Source organism: Somniosus microcephalus, chromosome 33, assembly GCF_052327205.1.
Source record: "Somniosus microcephalus isolate GS21.2 chromosome 33, FLI_Smic_1.0, whole genome shotgun sequence".
In the NCBI taxonomy this organism is placed as follows: domain Eukaryota; kingdom Metazoa; phylum Chordata; class Chondrichthyes; order Squaliformes; family Somniosidae; genus Somniosus; species Somniosus microcephalus.
In genome coordinates this window covers 12953816-12975421 of record NC_141019.1, presented here as the reverse complement: position 1 = coordinate 12975421, position 21606 = coordinate 12953816, and the positions used below count along the sequence as shown (strand labels likewise).

Genomic DNA, 21606 nt, shown 5'->3' with positions numbered 1-21606 from the left:
CAGCACATCCATGAGAAGCCAACAAGGAGCTTCAATGTAGGGCAACCAGTCTTGGCCCGCGACTACCGAACAGAAAAATGGCAGCCAGGAACGATATGCACACGGCAGGGCCCACTAATGTACACAGTGGATGTTGGGGAGAGCATCGTGAGACGCCATGCTGACCAGATCCTAGAGTCACAGGAACAAGTCAACTCCATGCCTCGCCCATACGTACCTGGTGATGAACCCGACGTACAGGTCGCATCTACCCCAGAAACAGTAGCATCGGAAGCTGATGAACCAACCGACGACAGGGGGCCAGAATCGCCTCCGCACCAAGAGCAAGACACTCGGGAAAGGCGCTATCCAGAAAGGATCAGGAAGCCTCCCCAAAGACTGAATATATAAATAGACTATTTTCAGCTAATGTTGCATGTTAAAAGTGTTAATTGTAATTCGTTTGATATTTAATTGTTAAATGAGTGTTATGGTACTGTTAATCTAAAAGGGGAGGAATTGTAATGTATATACCTTTAAGGGGAACTATCTTTTACAGCTCATGTATACTGCAGTACCGGCAGTGACCACACCTGTATATAGCACTGAGTAGTAATGTGTACAGATCGGTTGCAGTGTGAGCCACGTTGAGTAAACACCTGTTGTACCGTTCTAGTCACAGGAGGCCTAGTCACAGGCAATCTAGTCACAGGCGGCCTAATCACGGGCAATCTAGTCACAGGAGGCCTAGTCACAGGCAATCTAGTCACAGGAGGCCTAGTCACGGGCAATCTAGTCACAGGAGGCCTATATATATGTGTGTGTATATGTGTGTGTGTGTATATGTGTGTGTGTGTAGATATTATATATATATATGTGTGTGTGCGTATATTTGTGTGTGTGTGCGTATATTTGTGTGTGTGCGTATATTTGTGTGTGTGCGTATATTTGTGTGTGTGTATATTTGTGTGTGTGTATATTTGTGTGTGTGTATATTTGTGTGTGTGTATATTTGTGTGTGCATATATTTGTGTGTGTGTGTGTATATTTGTGTGTGTGTGTATATTTGTGTGTGTATATTTGTGTGTGTGTGTATTTTTGTGTGTGTGTATATTTGTGTGTGCGTATATTTGTGTGTGTGTATATTTGTGTATGTGTATATTTGTGTGTGTGCGTATATTTGTGTGTGTGTGCGTATATTTGTGTGTGTGTGTGTGTGTGTGTGTATATTTGTGTGTGTGTGTATATTTGTGTGTGTGTGTGTATTTGTGTCTGTGTGTATATTTGTGTGTGTGTGTGCATATATTTGTGTGTGTGTATATTTGTGTGTGTGTGTATATTTGTGTGTGTGTGTATATTTGTGTGTGTATTTGTGTGTGTGTGCGTATATTTGTGTGTGTGTGTGTATATTTGTGTGTGCGTATATTTGTGTGTGTGTGTATATTTGTGTGTGCGTATATTTGTGTGTGTGTGTGTATATTTGTGTGTGTGCGTATATTTGTGTGTGTGTGTATATTTGTGTGTGTGTATATTTGTGTGTGTGTATATTTGTGTGTGTGTGTATAGTTGTGTGTGTGTGCGTATATTTGTGTGTGTGTGTATATTTGTGTGTGTGTGTATATTTGTGTGTGTGTGTATATTTGTGTGTGTGTATTTGTGTGTGTGTGTGTGTGTGTATATTTGTGTGTGTGTGTATATTTGTGTGTGTGTGTATATTTGTGTGTGTGTATTTGTGTGTGTGTGTGTATATTTGTGTGTGTGTGTATATTTGTGTGTGTGTGTATATTTGTGTGTGTGTGTGTATATTTGTGTGTGTGTATATTTGTGCCTGTGTGTATATTTGTGTGTGTGTGTATATTTGTGTGTGTGCATATATTTGTGTGTGTGTGTGTATGTGTATATTTGTGTGTGTGTGTGTATTTGTGTGTGTGTGTGTATATTTGTGTATGTGTGTGTATATTTGTGTGTGTGTGTGTATATTTGTGTGTGTGTGTATATTTGTGTATGTGTATATTTGTGTGTGGGTGTATATTTGTGTGTGTGTGCATATATTTGTGTGTGTGTGTGTGTGTATATTTGTGTATGTGTGCAAAGGTTCAGACGTGACGAATGGTAACTGCTGAATGCTGCAGTTTGCTTTATTATGACAAAGAAAGTTGAAAGGGACAATGTTCAGAGTGCGGGTCAAGGTTGAAAAGGCTGGAAGGGAATACTGGATAAAGCAGGAAGCATTCGGTGGAGCCACGTTTGATAAGAGAGTGATTATAAGATGGGGTGGATGGAGAGGAGGTCCTAGTCCCGGACATGAGCCAGTGCCTTCAGGCCACGAGAGAGAAATTTGGAATTAGATTTATTAAACATTATGAATCCCAAAATGAGAGCTGAACGAACTCATTTCTGCTTACAGCCAATGATTGTGGGAAGTGGAAGATAAAAAGAGATCGAAATGGTTGAGAGTCCGTGCTACGTTCAAAGATAAAGCTGAAATCTTCACACATGGTATTTACAACTCTCTGTGACTTGCAACATACTGAGAGCAACAACGCAACATGTGATTGTGAAATGAATAAATAGAACGCTGATAGGTATTTGAGGGAGCGCACGATTGAGGGGCTTGTTTGTGGGACCGGACAGACTAGCTGAGGAAACCTTTCCAGTCAAAAAAAAAGATTGTCTTGTCTCTCCCTTTTTGCCCTGCTTGTTTTTAAGATGGTCTTTCCCTTCCTTCGCACCTCCTCCTGCCTCCAAATAAACCATCTCCAGTTTTCATATTGATCAGTGGTAGCTGACTGACAGCACACACCAACACAGTGTACACTGTTACTCTGGGGGTTTCCCCAGTCTCCTGCTGAAGTTACACTGGGAGTTTGCGACAATCCCGCAGATTTTTGGAGCCCAGATCACAAGATATTTTCAGATGAAGGCCATTGCTAGTACATCCATCCTGAATGACCCGACATTTCCCTCACTGCAACATCCAATTGTTTCAGCCGTGGCTCAGTGGGTAGTACTCTCTCGCCTCTGAGTCAGAAGGTTGTGGGTTCGAGTCCCACTCCAGAGACTGGAGCACACAATCCAGGCCGACACTCTGGTGCAGTGCTGAGGGAGTGCTGCACTGTCGGAGGTGCCGCTTTTCGGTTGAGACATTAAACCGAAGCCCCGTCTGCTCTCTCAGGCAGATGTAAAAGATCCCAAGGCAATATTTTGAAGAAGAGCAGGGGAGTTCTCCCCGGGTGTCCTGGGGCCAATATTTATCCCTCAATCAACATCACTAAATCAGATGATCTGGTCATTATCTCATTGCTGTTTGTGGGAGCTTGCTGTGCGCAAATTGGCTGCCGCGTTTCCCACATTACAACAGTGACTACACTTCAAAAAGTACTTCATTGGCTGTAAAGCGCTTTGAGACGTCCGGTGGTCGTGAAAGGTGCTATGGAAATGCAAGACTTTTCTTTCTTTCTTAAATAATTCCAGGTTTTTGCCTCCCCTCCTCTATCCAGGTGTTGGTCACTCTGTGTGTAGAGAAACTTCCTGATATCAGACCTAAATTGACCTTTTACTAGTTTGCCCCGCTACTCTCACAATTTAATATTTTGGATTTACCTTCTCCATTCATTTAACTATCTTAAATATCTCTATAACATCACCTCTCAGATGCTCCTTTCCAGGTTGACTAGTCCAAGGTTTCCACCAGTTGTCAGCACCCAATGCCACTTCTGGGATTTTCCATTGGAACTGGCATCGGCAGTATAAATATGGGCAGGCATATCATTAGAAGCCACACATGGCGGGAAGACATCATCAAGTGACATATTTCCTTTGATTTGCGCCCTAGAGTGTTCCTGGCTGCATGATGCAGGGCTGTCAATCTTTGATTGGTTGCCCCCCATCACCCAGCGAGTGGCTGTAATTGGCCAGCACACTCTGCAGAGGGGAGCACTGAGATGAGGAAACTCGTGCAGTAAGGGATCATAAATCTTTACCTGGATTCCAAACATGACCTTGCGTTTCGAGGGCTGATAAGCAAGTTATCTATCTTTATGAGGCCTCTGGATTCCATCTGTCCTTGACGCAGGCCTTGACCCACAGTGCAGTCTGCAAACACGTCGCAATTTAACCCTTCTTCTCTAAAAGGTTCAAGAAGGTTCATTGGAGGTGATGGAAACCTTGACATTCTTGGTATCACAGACAGATAGCTGTGAGTGAAAGAGGGGCATGAGACGGAGACAATTTCACAACTTGTGAAGCTGGGCTGGTGAGCGGTAATGTACAGGTAACGCATGACCAAAAGCTATTGAAAGGATGGAAATAACAGTAAGGGGAACTGGCAGAAACAAGGGGCCAGAAATTGCTGGGATTACAAATGATGCATTAACGGAGCTCGCATTAGTAATTCATAAAAATTCCAGCAATTTATGGAGTAAAAAGAGATACACCATGAGTTCCGATTCACCGCCAACTGCTGCACGATTTGCGCTGCTCCGCCATTAGTCTCGTCAAAGCCGATAAAAGTCCTTTCTCGCTGTGAGGCTCCCTGTCAAACTGAATGGCAATCGCAATATTGCTGGATTTACGGCGTTATTACAAATTATTCCCGCCACAGCCATTGAGGGCTGGTACTTAGTGTCATAGAGGACCCTGCTAATGGCGTGATTTATGGTCCTGACATGGTCACTCAGAGGCCCAGAAAGGGAACAATGAATCTGTGGAGTCACTGAATTGTTCCTAGAGGTTTTTTAAACTATTTATCTGGTGCAACAATCTTTTTGTGCCAGCCTTGCCATCCACAGTTTCAGAGGCAACAATTTTCAGGACGCAAAGCTGTTTCGACCCTCAGAAGAGGGTCACTTATTCAGATGCAAATTAGACAGATTTCTTTCAGAAAATGTTTTGGGACCCAGTATGAGTAATTCGAGACATGCTCAGGAATAACAGGTGACTTTGGACCTGTGGTTCCCAAAGCTCTCCAGCGCTGAGCTTTTCCTCACCTGGTGTCTGGGTCTGCTGTAGACTCATTGACAGAGATTGATCGCTGTGATTAGTCAACAACTCCATAATCATTGTGTCATGTGACTACCAGGATGGCAGAAGACGAACTAGATGGACCATAGTCTTTTTTCGTCCAAAAATTCCTATGTTCCTATGCAATGATGTACCACTGGGTTTTCCACTGTTCTGCTGGTTCCATACTTCATGGGTCAAGAATGTTTGTACATTTCACACACGTACCCTGTCATTCACTCATCAACTTCTCAAGGACCAATACAGCAATCCCCAAACACAACTGGGTTACAGTGTCCTCTTCCACTGCCTGCTCGTTTTAATTTTTTCTCACTTTTCCTTTTCCCTTTTCTCTCTTTCTTAATCCACTCTCTTTCTTTCCCTCTCCTTATTTCTCTTCCTATCTCTAACTTAACTCTAGTTCACCCGATTTCCTTCTCCATTGTTCGCTCTGTTGCTTTCTCTATCGTGAAATTTCATTGGTCGAGGAAATAGACCATTGGGCACAATGTTCACCAAGGTCCCGGACGCGCCATTATCAATTCGCATTTCCAGCAATTTGCGGCGCAAATATATTGCGATGTCAATGGTGAGCGTAAAAGTCCAATTAATGTCGTTCGCCAAACTCACCACTGCAGCAATTTCTGACCCACTAATACTGGTGGAAAATTGGTAACCTTAAAGCAACAATTGTATCCTTGCAATTAGCAGTGGCTACCAGCTCAAGGTGTCGCAGCAAGGCTGGATGTTACAACTTGTATCGTGAAGCCCTCAAACCTTTTAATACAACTATAAGAAAAAGCCGTAACGATAGTCTTGTGATTCAGACAAGTCACATCTCCTACCTCGATGTGTCTCTTCCAGGTAATTAGATGATCAAAGTCATTGCCATAGTTTGCTGAACCTTTAAGGAAAGGAAAAATGGTTACTCTCCAGCCTGCTCTCGTGTTCTAGTGACTTAATAGAGAAAAGTCTCTCTTAGGTTACGACTCGCAGGGGTTTAGACATGGTCCTTTCATCTCGAGGGTCTTAGATCAGACTCAGCCCGGACTAACGGGACGAAAGGCTCCTCCCTCTATAAGGGTCCTGTCATGTTTTGCAGTTTTTATGCGAGATATTCATCAGGCTCAGCATCAATGGCCTTTCCAGTAAGAGGACTTCACCTCCTCTACAATCTGGAGTGCACACTATTCCATCCAGTATCTTAATAAACAATAGTAGAACCCAGAGATCATAACAGAGAATCCTTACCCTGTACACCAGCTATCGGATCTTATCATGTGTCACCATGTGAATTCTCCTTTCTTTATGGCACAGAGGGAAAAATTAGCTTGTGCCTGAAAACGGCTGAACAATCGCTGCCCCTGATTGGATAGGCCCGAGGTGCACCTTATTATCATCGAGCGGGCGAGCTGCAGACGCCTACTGTGCGTCCCCAGGAGGCTCGCTGGAGAAGGGGCTTCGACGATCGGGTCGCTGCGACACCAACGCTGGCCCTCAGGTAAGCCCTTAAAGGAGGCCGGGATGGGGGTCGCACGGGAGAAGGGGAAGACAGGGAGAGGGGCGACATTGAGAGGGGTGTTGATTGGGATAGGGGGCGATTGCAATGGTGTTTGACTTGGGAGGGGAACTTGGAGGTGGTGGTTGTTAAATCTGTGAGTTGTTCAAGTAATTAATACTCAGACTTAATCAGTAACAATAAAACAGGTCTTTACTGGTTGGAGGTAGGGACTATACGTAGGTCTTTACTTCATGCCCACAGGCGGGAACTGAGGGGAGATCAGTACCCACAGCACTATTTATACCCCTATGGCCAGGAGTGGTACTGCGTATCACTACGCCCAACAAGTAGTGCAGTCCTGTCCATAGGTTCAAAGTAGCACACATATTACATACACAACATTCCTCCCTTCCTAGCTTTACAGTCATCTCCCCATTTAACATAACGTAATAACATATATACATATATAACTTCAGGTTTACATAACAGAATAACATAGATACATAGATAACTTCATGTCAAAACAGATCACAGATTCAGTCTCTGCGGAAAACAGTTCACAGATTCAATCTCTGTGGTGGAGTCGGTTCACGTTGCTGGAGTGACTCATTCAATAGTCCTTCCATGGATTTAACAGTTTGAACTTCCGAACTGAATTGGCTCCGTTCGGAGGGACCACGTGTGTGATCTGGTAGAGGTAATAATGGTTCAGATGGGTCATCTTCTGTTTCGACTTTTCCTTTTCTGCTTCTTGGAGACTCTCTGGGCTCCACTGTCAGCTGCCAGCTGCATGCGCAGTTCCTCCTTCTCTCCCTCCTTTTTCCGTAGTAGAGCCACCTTCTCCCGATGTTCCGTAGACTTTCGGTGCTCCTCCATGATTTCTGTATGGTGGGAGTCGAAGTTACAAGTTGGGCAGGACAGGACATAGTAATATTCGGTGTCGTCCTGATCTAGGCCAGCGAGAGGGTCTTCTATTTCCTCCATACCCAGCTGGGCGTTAGCCAGCTTTTGTTCCAAGTCCAGACATCTTTCCTGAAGAGACTTCTTCATGCGTACCTCTTCATCCAGCTTTTTCTGGGCTTTCAGCAAGTCGTTTACTAATGACCTCATTTGAGATTTTACTACTTCAACTTCTTTTGGAGATTGATTGATCGGACTATTCAATCCCTCTACCGGAGCAGCTGTTTCAGCGGTCTGTTGTTCTACGTTGACGTGAGTCAGCGTACTTTTGGCATCCAAGGGCTGCTCTGTTGCAGTCATCTCAGTCTGTGTTGCCACCTCAGCTCTTCCAATAACCTTTGAGAGCTCCGAACCCCTTTCGTTTGAATATTGAAGTTCGTGTTCAAGTTTTTCCCATTTCAGAGTCCTGTCCTTCAGCATATGCAGGAGTTGGCTGACCGTTAACTCCTCTGACATCAGACGTTTTGTGTGCTCCTGCTCCATTTTCTCCATCAGCTGCTTCTGTTGTCTTTCCAGATTCTCCAACTCTATATCAAAGAACTCTTTCGTTGCATTCAACTCTTGCTCAAAACGGCGAAGCATTTGTTCTAATTGCTGTTGTAGTTTGAAATGGAGTTGAGTTCGAGCCCGGTGTCCCTCAGAAATGGGCACATCAGTAGACTTGCCAGACTCAGAATCCACAGTTAAACTATGTTGTTGTTGCTCAGTGGAATTCTGTGCTGAAACTTTGTCTTTTGCACCTGAGTTGGGCTTACCATCATCCGTTCCAGAGTCTGGGCCGACTATCTTCACCGAGTTCTCACTCGTTATTGTTTGTAGGAAATGCCAGTCCATATTCATTTTCCGAATCCACTCCCGTCCTAGTAGTGGAGAACCTCCTTCAGATATCACATATAAGTCCATTATTTGACTGTCTTCGCCCTTGTGGACCACTGCAACCTCTATTTTCCCGATGGGGTACACTCTTTGCCCCGTGTATGTTTTCAATATAATCCCCGTATCCTGTAGGGGAATATGTTGGAATAACTTTCCGTAATCTTTCTTATTTATGACCGTCAATGCCGATCCAGTGTCCAATTCCAGTTTTACTTGGACTCCTTCTATCTGAAGAGTGACCCAAATTGTCTGGAGGTCTGCACCCTTACCAGCGTTGAGTACTCTTAAGCTAGCCAGTTCATTACTGCTAGCATCTGAATCGGACTCCTGTTCGGTCACCTTGTGTACCTTTGCGTATTTTCCTTGCGGTGACTTCTTGTTGCTGGTCTTCTTCCCTGACCTGCATACTCTAGCTATATGTCCAAGCCTACCACAAGTTCTACATTCTTGGTTTTTAAACCAACACTGGTTCTGATCATGCGTTGTCTTTCCACAACGATAACATTTGCCAGAACTCACACCCAATTTGTGTGCACTGAGCTCCGGTGACCGTAGCTGCATTACTGCCGTGCCTCTCGCTGCGGCTTCGTATGCTGCTGCCATAGTGACCGCCTTCTCAAGCGTCAGCTCATTCTCCTCGAGCAGTCGCTTTTGTGTATCCTGTTTAAATAAACCACACACAAATTTGTCTCGAAGTGCCTCTGTCAGTCCCGTTCCAAACTGGCAATATTTCGCTAATTTACGCAATTCCAGCAAATAATCAGCATTGCTTTCATGCTGTAGCTGCCTTCTGTCGTAAAATTTAAATCGTTCCGCTAGCATCAGCGGCGTGGGGTTTAGATGATCTTTCAGGACAGTAACAATCTCATCGAACGTCTTATCCGCCGGTTCATCTGGTGATAACAGGTGTTTCAATTGCCCGTATGTCTTCGCACCCATTAAATTTAATAATGTTAGAGCTTTATCTTGGTCATGAATTTTATTGGCCTTACAATAATTTTTTACTCTTTCAACATATATGGCCCAATCTTCGAGGTCACTATCAAAGGTGCTAATATTCCCGTGTTTAGGCATTGTAGATTTGCAATTTCTCAGATTTTATTTTGTTTACTTGTTATCAAAGATGGCGGCTTCCCGCTCTTGCCGTCGTCCTCCGCCCACAAAATGGCGGTTTTCCCGCGCTTGGCGGTCTTCACCCGTCCCCCGACGCCGTCTCCCTTCAGCCCCCGAGTGCGGCCCTTATCTTCGCCGCGATCGCCCGAGTGCGGCCCTTATCAGCGGATGCGATCGCTGGATCGCGAAGCGGCTCTCGGCTCTTATCAGGAGATGCGATCGCTCTGTTGAAACGCCTCCCGCTCGAAGCGGCTCTCGCGCCCTATTCCTCCAGCTCCCCCAGCCCCGTTCGTGCGGCCAATGCGGTCGACTGCCTGTCGCGTCGCTGCCCGGCTCAGACAACGGCTTACCCACCACCAAGCTGGAGAAGAAGCTGACGGTCGCCGATGGAGGCTCCGAGGTCAGGATGTCTTCCAGTGGGGTGGAGAGGGTGGAAACCTCTCTGCAACGTCCTGGCTGTGGACGAAGCTGCCGTGGAGTGACTGCCGCAGGGTCCGAATCAGACTCGTCGCCAGTGTTAAATCTGTGAGTTGTTCAAGTAATTAATACTCAGACTTAATCAGTAACAATAAAACAGGTCTTTACTGGTTGGAGGTAGGGACTATACGTAGGTCTTTACTTCATGCCCACAGGCGGGAACTGAGGGGAGATCAGTACCCACAGTACTATTTATACCCCTATGGCCAGGAGTGGTACTGCGTATCACTACGCCCAACAAGTAGTGCAGTCCTGTCCATAGGTTCAAAGTAGCACACATAATACATACACAACAGTGGTGTTCCCATGCGCCTGCTGCCCTTGCCCTTCTAGGTGGTAGAGGTCGCGGGTTTGGGAGGTGCTGCTGAAGAAGCCTTGGTGAGTTGCTGCAGTGCATCTTATAGATGGTACACACTGCAGCCACGGTACGCCGGTGGTGGAGGGAGTGAATGTTTAAGGTGGTGGATGGGGTGCCGATCATGCGAGCTGCTTTGTCCTGGATGGTGTTGAGCTTCTTGAGTGTTGTTGGAGCTGCACTCATCCAGGCAAGTGGAGAGTGTTCCATCACACTCCTTACTTGTGCCTTGTAGATGGTGGAAAGGCTTTGGGAAGTCAGGAGGTGAGACACTCACCGCAGAATACCCAGCCTCTGACCTGCTCTTGTTGCCACAGTATTTATGTGGCTGGTCCAGTTTACTGTATTTATTTAACACTCTTACCATTTGCTACGGCTCTTTGTGTTGTGTTTTCTTTCGATTGTTTCTTTCTTTCTCGCACTTCAGATTCTTCCGTGGAATCGTTCATCTTCATTTTGGAGTTCTGAGAAAACAAAAAAACATAGATTTATTCTGAAAGCAGCAAACATTACATGTATCATGCTGTAGGTAGACTGTGCTGTGTGACCTGTGCCCCCAGTGTATCATGCACTGTGTGAACTGAGCACGACATGCACTGTGTGCTGTGTGACCTGTGCCCCCAGTGTATCATGCACTGTGTGAACTGAGCACGACATGCACTGTGTGCTGTGTGACCTGTGCCCCCAGTGTATCATGCACTGTGTGAACTGAGCACGACATGCACTGTGTGCTGTGTGACCTGTGCCCCCAGTGTATCATGCACTGTGTGAACTGAGCACGACATGCACTGTGTGCTGTGTGACCTGTGCCCCAGTGTATCATGCACTGTGTGAACTGAGCACGACATGCACTGTGTGCTGTGTGACCTGTGCCCCCAGTGTATCATGCACTGTGTGAACTGAGCACGACATGCACTGTGTGCTGTGTGACCTGTGCCCCCAGTGTATCATGCATTGCGTGTTCTGTGTGCTTTAAGTGCTGCATGTACCCTGCACTATGTGTACTGTCTATTGTGTGTACCATGAACTATGTGTACCATTCACTGAGTGTAGTGTGCCTGGCATGTACCCTGAGCTACATGGACCCTGACCACGAATGCACAGGTGCATTTCCCTCTTTTCGGAAGGTGGGCTTAAAGCACACAGTCAATTGTTAACCAACAAACTGGTTTATTTTACAGCAGATATATCAATGAGCAGAGTACAGTTTTCCGCTAAGCTATATCTATTTCTTACTGCTCCTCATATATAATAAAAATACAACTTGGCCCTCTTCTGGGCTGAACTTACAATACCATTTAGCAGTCCCTGAACAAACTGGCACTCCCCTTTCCTTTTACAGGCCATATCAATTCATGGAGCCTCACTTACTGGCTTGCCACATCCAGTGACAGGAATGGTCAGCTGTGGCCTGAAGTGTGGCTGCATCTTCTGTCAGGCCTGCTGTAATACTGACCTATGGGAGTAGTACCATGGAGTGGTGCTGAGGACAACCCTCTTTGCAAGAACCTAGTTAAGCTGTCAGACAGGGGTCGGGGTGCTGGGCATCTCTGTCACCGTCACTTGTCTATACTCAGTGTTCCTTTCCCTGCATTTCTGACTGGCTGTTCTTAATCCTCTGCCCCTTTCAGACTTAGCAAAGGCTATTAATGGGTTTAGATTCCTCTTGATGTTCTCTGAAGGTATTCAGGATTTTTATCCCCCTTTTGTGACAGTCTCCTTTAAGAATCTCCATCCTTTGAGTTTGACTTGCACACACCACTTTCCCACCACTCATTTCCTCACTATTCTAAGTCTGCACCCAGTACTGTGAATATTTATAGCAATGAGTTTACACCAGAGCATTGTGCACTGTTTGCACTTAACTCCAGTGTAGTGATCAATAGCATGTCATTCTATAGTGGACACTAGGTGGAGCCGGAGAGCTGTATATAGCTGTATGTATAAGACTACACTACCCAGCTATATATTATATTAAGACTACATTACCCATGAGGCTAGGCTACCCACAAGGTAGCAGTCAAGATGGAAGCCTCTACAAGATGCTGTACAAGTCCACATGTGCTCAATAAAAGTAACTAGCAAAAGCTAGCTGTGTTCATAATAAGAATGTTTAGTTATTAATGAACATAACATGGTACCAGGGTGGTGAAGATCTGCTGAAAATTGCGAAAAGCGACATGGAGAATTTGAAGCCACCAGAGCCTTTGAATCTCACAGAAAAAATCGACTACAATTGGCAGACTTTTAAACAACAATTCAAACTCTACATTGCAGCCATCGGATTCGGTATGAAGCCAGACGCAAGGAAGATAGCGTTGCTGCTTACGGTTGCAGGCCCACAGGCGATAGAGGTATTTAGTACATTTGTATTTAATACAGAGGAGAACAGAGGAAAATTAGAAGGTGTGCTAAAAAAATTTGATGCACATTGCTCTCCCAAAAAGAATGAGACGTATGAAAGATACATCTTCTGTTCTCAGACACAGCAACAAAATGAGACTTTTGATAGCTTTATAACTGATCTGAAACTGAAAGCACAGACATGTAATTTCTCTGAGCTCAAAGCATCCATGATTCGTGACCAGATTGTGTTTGGTATTCATGATAAAAAAGTCAGGGAACGTCTGTTGAGAGAAACCGAACTAAATTTGGAAAATGCGGTGAAAATATGCCAAGCCAGCGAGCTAGCTCGAAATCACGCGAAGACTTTCAGTGAAATCAATAATGATGCGAATGTAATGAGTGATAATGCTGCTGTTGGTGCTGTGTCCTATAAGGGGAAGAAACATGGGCAGAACAGAAATGAAAAGCAATCGGAGGATGAAATTTTTAATTGTAAACGCTGTGGTTACAAACACCAGTTAAGACAATGCCCAGCGTTTGGAAAAATGTGCACAAAGTGTAATGGAAAGAATCACTTTGCCAAACAATGCTTTTCAAAAGTAAAAACGACGAAAGGGCAACGAGTTAATGTGATTGAGGACACTGATTTAAGTGAGACATTTTTTGTAGGAATGGTGTCATGTGACGATATCAAAAAAGATACAGAAAATGTGCAGCCCTCAGAAATAGACAATGCTGAAAATAAAGTTAATGCAGTAAAAGAGGACAAATGGATGATCCCACTGCAGATAAATGGAGCATTAGTTACATTGAAACTGGACACTGGGGCAAAAGCAAACTTAATCAGTATGAGTGACATTAACAATATGAAAGAAAAGCCCAAAATACAGAAAAAGTCAGTACTACTGAAGGACTATAATGGACAGAAAATAGATAGCTTAGGTGTATGCAGACTTAAAGTGACAGTCAAAGACAAAGTGCATCATCTCATGTTTTCTGTTGTGGCTGAAAGACTTGATTCGATACTAGGTGACAAAGCTTGTGAAGACTTAGAACTGGCCAAGAGAGTCTACCGTATAAACTGTGCCATAAGCAGACCAGATGACTCAGGTGATGAAGCAGAGAGCCCATCAAGGATGAAAAGGCCAAAGGGTATCCATGTCTTCAAAAAGCCTAGTTTCTCCAAGAAGAAAGAAAAAGACTTTAAGGTCAAAGAGAAGCCAAAGGAAGAAAAGCACAAAGAGGAAAAACACAAGGAGAAAAAGTCCAAAGATATAACCGCAGCAGATGTTGTTAAACAGTGGAAAGAGAAAAAGAAAAAGAAGAAGCCTGCATCAGAGCAGGAAGCAGTTCCGGTGGATACTCCTTCTTCCCTCAGGCCAATCTTTGGTGTTCCATTAGCCAAGGCTGCTGAGAGGACCATGCTGTATGATGGGATCCAGCTGCCAGCAGTTTTTCGAGAGTGCATTTACTACATTGAGAGTTATGGCATGAAGAGTGAAGGAAACACTGAAACCCTCTCCAAGCAAAGATCGCAAGGAGACCTCGATCTATACAAGAGCAGATTGATGACAATGCCGCAACTGCATCTTGTCATTCACCGCCAGAACAATCTCATGAAGACACATCAGACTTACACGTGTTGAGAAGATCCACACGTGAAGTAAAAAAGCCTGATAGACTTAATCTTTGAGTACAATGTAAAGCTTTGAAAATGTGTTGACTGTTTTGAAAATGTTTATGTTTATAGAGCACTAACAAAAGTGTTACTGATATTATCTTTATTGTTTTCTTGAAAGTTGATTGATATTGATTTTGTCAAACCTCAAAGAAAGGGGGATGTAGTGATCAATAGCATGTCATTCTATAGTGGACACTAGGTGGAGCCGGAGAGCTGTATATAGCTGTATGTATAAGACTACACTACCCAGCTATATATTATATTAAGACTACATTACCCATGAGGCTAGGCTATCCACAAGGCAGCAGTCAAGATGGAAGCCTCTACAAGATGCTGTACAAGTCCACATGTGCTCAATAAAAGTAACTAGCAAAAGCTAGCTGTGTTCATAATAAGAATGTCTAGTTATTAATGAACATAACATCCAGGACAGGATTAACCCCTGTCCTTACCCAATCAGAACTGACTTTGACCTGTAGATAAAAAGCAGCAGCCATCAGTGCATTTAGTCCATCTTCCTGCTACCAGTTGTATTTAATAATGTGCTTCTCTGTAGGAACGGAAGTTCCTATCCGAATAATGAAGTTTGACGCAGTGAAACAAAATAACAAAGTTTAATAAACAAACAACTTAACTGGTAAAACTACAGGAGCAGATGTAAACAGGTCTGTGCAGCCTCACAGCCTCTCTAAGACTGCTACTAAGTACTGGAAGCTGACGTCATGACGTCATCACGTTCTCCGCGCCAACTGGGGGTCACGTGATCGGCGTCATGACGTCATCACGCGAAAATGCAAGAAACCACATACAGTTTAAAGGTGCAGTCCACAGCTGCACTACATGGTAGTTAAAGGGATGATTACTAATTGCCCAGTGTCTCTTGGTGGCTCCGCCACATCTCTCCAATTTTAACTTGAAAAGATCAAAGTCCTACATCCTCCCTTGGTAAACTGCTCTAAAAACAGACCACCCTCTCAGTGAAGTTATGCTTTCTTACTTCCCTCCAGAAACAACAGCAACTACTTATATTTACATAGCGCCTTTAACATAATAAAACATCCCAAGGCGCTTCACAGGAGTGTTATAAAACAAAATTTGACCCCGAGCCACATAAGGATTGTAGTGTATGTACCCTTAAGAGAGAACTACTTTTACAGCTCCTGTATACTGTAGTACCGGCAGTGACCACACCTGTATATAAGCCCTCAGCAGGCATCTGTACTGTTAGTTTTTAGACTACCCTCATCCAGTAAACACCTGTTGATTGTTGATCTGCAGTCTCCATCTATTTATTGAAGAACACCATACCTTAAGATTCACGGATTTAATAGTGGCGACGAGGTCGATCCGAACCTACCTGCAACTCTGCATTTCCTCCCAAGGATTCGCTCCTGGAGGACAGTGGAAGAAAGTCGAGGCCAGAAGCACGGGCGTCGACCACGAGCAACCGCCTAGTCATCCGGCAGAGAGTGAGCATCGCAGGGGAGGCTGTTGAGAGCTGGGCTTGGTTCTCCAGCCATGACGATCCAGCAACAGGCTGGCAACAGGTACGGCGCAGACCCTTTCCGGACAGCGGCGGCTGGAGCCGACCGACGGCACAGAAAAGGCCGAGCAGCGTCGACGGGGTAAGAGAGAGGGTAAAGCGCACAGGGCGCAGCCGGGGGTTGAAGACCGAGTGGCGTCGACAGAAAACAAAAAGAGAGAGAGGGTAAAGCACAGCCGGGGTTCAGGACCGAGCGGCGGCAACGAGAGAGGCGCACAGGAAAACGCGCAGAGCGCAGCCAGGGCTCAAGGGCTGAGCAGCGTCCGCGGGGGAAGAAAGGAAGCGCGGGAGATGCCATTTGAGCCACGGAGAAGAAGGGAGAGCGCGGGAGACGCCATTTTAGCCAGTCTAACCACACCCAGGGATGCCGAAGAGTGGCAGTGTCACAGCGTTCGACAATGAAGTCGAAGATTGGGCGACATATGTGGAACGCATTGAGGTGTACTGCAAGGCGAATGAAGTGCCAGATGCCAGGAAAGCACTGGTTTTGTTGAATTCCATAGGTGCAAAAACGTATGGCTTACTGCGAAACCTAATAACCCCAGAGAAGCCAGTGGATAAGGATTTCGAAAACATAGTGGAAATCCTACAGGACCACTTAAACCCCACACCGCTGCTGATAGCAGAAAGATTTAAGTTTCACAAAAGGAACCAGCATAAAGACGAAAGTAATGCTGAGTATTTAATGGAACTGCGCAAGCTATCGAAACACTGCCAGTTTGGAATGGGACTAGCAGATATGTTAAGGGACAAGTTTGTGTGTGGGCTTCAAAGTGAAGGAACCCAGAAACGGCTTCTATCAGAAAAGGATCTTACGCTGGACAAGGCTTTCAGCATGGCAGTATCACACGAAGCAGCCGCACGGGGCGCTGCAGAGATACAACGGAGACCGCAAGAATATGGCACCAATGAAATGTCATATGGAGCAGGGAAGTGTTATCGCTGCGGCAGAACAACACACGACCAGAAGGATTGTTGGTTCAAGGACCAAGTGTGCAGACAGTGTGGAAAAGCAGGACACATAGCAAGAGTCTGCAGGTCGGGGAAGAAAACCAGCAGCAAGAAATCTCCACAAGAGAAGTACAAAAAGGTACATAAGGTGATGGAGAGTAGTTCAGACAAACAGAAAAGTGATACAGACTCCGGAAGCAAGGAGCTGGGTTGTCTGAAACTACATAATGTAATCAAAATGGAGGATCACCAGACTATCTGGGTCACGCTCAAGATAGACGGAGTCCAAGTGAAAATGGAATTGGACACAGGATCAGCCCTAACAGTCATAAACCGAAGGGACTACAAGCGCCTATTCTCACATATACCCTTGAGAGCTACAGAGATTGTCTTGAAGACGTACACAGGGCAAAAAGTCTACCCCAAAGGAAAAATAAGGGTGAACGTGATATACAACGGCCAGGAAATACCAAAAATGGACCTATATGTATTGCCAGATGGAGAACCACCACTACTAGGACGTGAATGGATCCGGAAGATACAATTAGATTGGCATTCCATACAGGCACTGACGGTAGAGGCCAAAAAGGATGACGACGTCACACCTGGACGACTGTCAAAAATGCTAACTGACGCACAAGAAGTGTTCCAGGAGGGACTCGGAACACTAAAAGGCATAACAGCGATGATTAAAATAGAGGAAAATGCAAGCCCAAAGTTTTTTAAGGCCAGACCGGTGCCTTATGCGATCCGCCCAGCCGTCGAAGCAGAGCTGGAAGGTTTGGAACATTCAGGAGTACTGTCCAAAGTGGACTGGAGCGAGTGGGCTACACCCATCGTTCCTGTAATGAAGAGGTCGTTGAGTAATACGCCTGGGGAACCAAAGAAGGTTCGCATCTGTGGGGACTTTAAGGTGACAGTGAACCCAGTCCTTCACACGGTACAATATCCGCTTCCGCGGATTGAAGATATTTTCGCCTCGCTATCTGGAGGAAAACGCTTCACTAAGATTGATCTGGCCCAGGCGTACCTGCAAATGGAGGTAGAAGAAGCCTCGAAACAATACCTCACAATCAACACTCACAAAGGTCTCTACCAATACAACCGGCTGGTGTTCGGGGTAGCATCGGCTCCGGCTATTTGGCAAAGGGCAATGGATCAAGTCCTGCAAGGGATTCCAGGGACCCAGTGTTATTTGGACGACATCCTGGTCACGGGCAAAAATGACAGTGATCACCTCGCCAACCTGGAGCAGGTGCTCACTAGATTGAAGGAATATGGGCTACGAGCTAATCGCCACAAATGCGAGTTTTTCCAGAAGCAGATCTCGTATTGTGGCCACGTTATTGATGAAGAGGGGTTACATAAGTCCCCTGAGAAGATTGAGGCAATAGTCAAGGCTCCAGCACCGGAAAATGTGTCACAACTGAGGTCGTTCCTCGGGCTGGTGAACTACTACCATAAGTTCTTACCAAATTTGTCTACAGTATTACACCCACTGAACACCCTACTGCAGACGGGGGTATCATGGAAGTGGAATGACGAATGTAGACGAGCTTTCCAGAAGTGCAAAGAATTGATCACATCAAAAGAAGTGTTGGCCCATTTCAACCCAGCACTACCAATTCGGTTGGCGTGTGATGCATCACCCTATGGTATTGGAGCGGTGCTGTCGCACAGATTCCCAGACGGGTTGGAGAGGCCAGCAACCTTTGCGTCTCGGTCACTAACCTCAGCCGAGCGCAACTACGCCCAGATTGACAGGGAGGCCCTCGGCCTAGTATGGGGAGTAAAAAAGTTCAACCACTATCTGCACAGGCAGAAGTTCACCTTGCTGACTGACCACCAACCACTTGTCTCCATCTTTAATCCAAAGAAGGGCATTCCGGTGATGACTGCGCAACGGCTACAAAGATGGTCCCTTTTTCTAGGGGCGAACCAATATGAAATAGAGTATAAGGGCACAAAACAGCATGGAAACGCTGATGGGCTATCACGCCTGCCACTGCCTACTGCGGAGGAAGCACCAGCAGTGGACCCTGTCGAAATATTTTATTCGTCGATAATTGAACGCTTGCCAGTAACTAACGCGGATATAGAGAAGGAGACCCGAAATGATCCGACACTGTCTCGGGTATATGATTTGACGGTGAAGGGATGGCCAACACATGGCGACTCACTGTTGCCAGCATTCTCATCCAGAAGAGAACAGCTGTGAGTATGCCAGGGGACAGTGATGTGTGGATCCCGAGTGGTAATTCCACCCAAGTTAAGGGAGAGAGTGCTCAATGAGCTTCACGAAGGCCATCTGGGAGGGGTGAAAATGAAAAGCCTTGCTAGGGCTTATGTGTGGTGGCCGGGAATCGATCAACAGATCGAGGACCTAATGAAGAGCTGCTCAGTATGCCAGAAGGTCCAAAATGCACCACCACATGCCCCTCTACACCCATGGGAGTGGCCCTCCTCTCCATGGCAACGGGTGCATATTGATTTTGCTGGTCCATTCATGGACTCAATGTTCTTAATAGCAGTGGATGCTCACTCGAAATGGCCTGAGGTGATCAAAATATCCTCCACCACTACGGAGAAAACGATTGCAGTCCTACGGATCATATTTGCCAGGAACGGCTTGCCAGAGCAGATTTGCTCTGATAACGGACCACAGTTTGTGTCCGAAGAGTTTCGGAAATTTATGAGAAGGAATGGGGTAAGGCATTACACATCCGCCCCGTATCATCCAGCCACAAATGGATTGGCTGAGAGGTTCATACAAACCTTTAAAAAGGCGATAAAGGCCATGTGTGATGACGACATTCCACTGCAGCATAAGGTGGACAATTTCCTGTTAGCCTACAGAAATGCGACACATGCAGTTACCAACCAGACCCCGGCCATGATGTTCTTTAACCGAAGGTTGAGATCTCGTCTGGATTTGCTCAGACCAAATGTGCGAAGAAATGTTGAGAATAAGCAATTCCAGCACATCAATGAGAAGCCGACAAGGAGCTTCAATGTAGGACAACCAGTCTTGACCCGCGACTACTGAACAGAGAAATGGCAACCCGGAATGATATGCACACGGCAGGGTCCACTAATGTACACAGTGGATGTCGGGGAGAACATTGTGAGACGCCATGTCGACCAGATCCTAGCGTCACAGGAATGAGTTAACCCCATGTCTAGCGTACCTGGTGATGAACCCGACATGAACTCTGCATCTACTCCAGAAACAGTAGCACCGGAAACTGATGAACTAACCGACGACAGGGGGCCAGAATCGCCTTCGCACCAAGAACAAGACACTCACGAAAGGCGCTATCCAGAAAGGATCAGGAAGCCGCTCCAAAGACTGAATCTATAAATGGACTATTTCAGTTAATGTGCATGTTAAAAGTGTTAACTGTTATTTGAATGTTATGGTACTGTTAATCTAAAAGGGGAGGAATTGTAGTGTATGTACCTTTAAGAGAGAACTACTTTTACAGCTCCTGTATACTGTAGTACCGGCAGTGACCACACCTGTATATAAGCCCTGAGCAGGCATCTGTACTGTTAATTTTTAGACTACCCTCATCCAATAAACACCTGTTGATTGTTGATCTGCAGTCTCCGTCTATTTATTGAAGAACACCATACCTTAAGATTCACGGATTTAATAAGGATAAATTAGGGCAGGTGACTAAAAGCTCAGTCAAAGAGGTAGGTTTTAAGGAGCGTCTTAAAGGAGGAGGCAGAGGTGGAGAGGTTTAGGGAGGGAATTCCAGAGCTTCGGACCAAGGCAGCCGAAGGCACGGCCACCAATGGTTGAGCGATTATAATCAGGGATGCGCAAGGGGGCAGAATTGGAGGAGCGCAGATATCTCGGGGAGGGTTGTGGGGCTGGAGGAGAGTACAGAGATAGGGAGGGGCAAGGCCGTGGAGGGATTTGAAAACAAGGATGAGAATTTTGAAATCGAGGCGTTGCTTAACCGGGAGCCAATGTAGGTCAGCGAGCACAGGGGTGATGGGCGAACAGGACTTGGTGCGAGTTAGGACACGGGCAGCCGAGTTTTGGATGACCTCAAGTTTACATAGGGTGGAATGTGGGAGGCCAGCCAGGAGTGCGTTGGAATAGTCAAGTCTAGAGGTAACAAAGGCATGGATGGGGGTTTCAGCAACGGATGAGCTGAGGCGGGGGCGGAGATGGGCGATGTTACGGAGGTGGAAATAGGCAGTCTTAGTTATACCGCGGATATGTGGTCAGAAGCTCATTTCAGGGTCAAATATGACACCAAGGTTGTGAACAGTGTGGTTCAGCCTCAGACAGATGTTAGGGAGAGGGATGGAATTGGTGGCGGCGGCCGAAGACAATGGCTTTGGTCTTCCCAATATTTATTTCGAGGAAATTTCTTATCATCCAGTACTGTATGTCGGACAAGCAGAGTGACAATTTAGAGACCGTGGAGGGGTTGAGAGTGGTGGTAGTGAGGTAGAGCTGGGTGTCGTCAGCGTACACATGGAAACTGACGCTATGTTTTCATATGATGTCACCAAGGGGCAACATGTAGATGAGAAATAGGAGGGGGCCAAGGATAGATCCTTGGGGGACACCAGAGGTAGCAATGCGGGAGTGGGAAGAGAAGCCATTGCAGGTGATTCTCTGGCTACAATTAGATAGATAAGTATGGAACCAGGCAAGTACTTTATCAAAGAGATGGGCCTTGAGAAGGAGAGGGAGTTGGTGACTTGTTTGACACGGTGACCCCATATGCCACTCTCAAAATTGGACACAGTGCTCAAGGTGGGTCTGACCAGAACTGGACACAGTGCTCAAGGTGGGTCTG

At 45.8% G+C, this 21606-nt stretch overlaps 1 protein-coding gene across 2 annotated transcripts in view; it reads right to left on the bottom strand.

Moving 5' to 3' along the window:
- LOC147096967 (sterol O-acyltransferase 2-like) overlaps nucleotides 1-21606 on the bottom strand; it is a 243951-nt gene that overhangs the window by 202439 nt on the left and 19906 nt on the right. For both annotated transcript variants that reach the window (XM_085972667.1, XM_085972665.1), the window contains 2 exons: nucleotides 10627-10726; nucleotides 5826-5884 (listed from right to left, as the gene is read on the bottom strand). In XM_085972667.1, the coding sequence (XP_085828793.1) occupies nucleotides 5826-5884; nucleotides 10627-10726 (159 nt within the window). The remainder of the gene's footprint in view (nucleotides 1-5825; nucleotides 5885-10626; nucleotides 10727-21606) is intronic.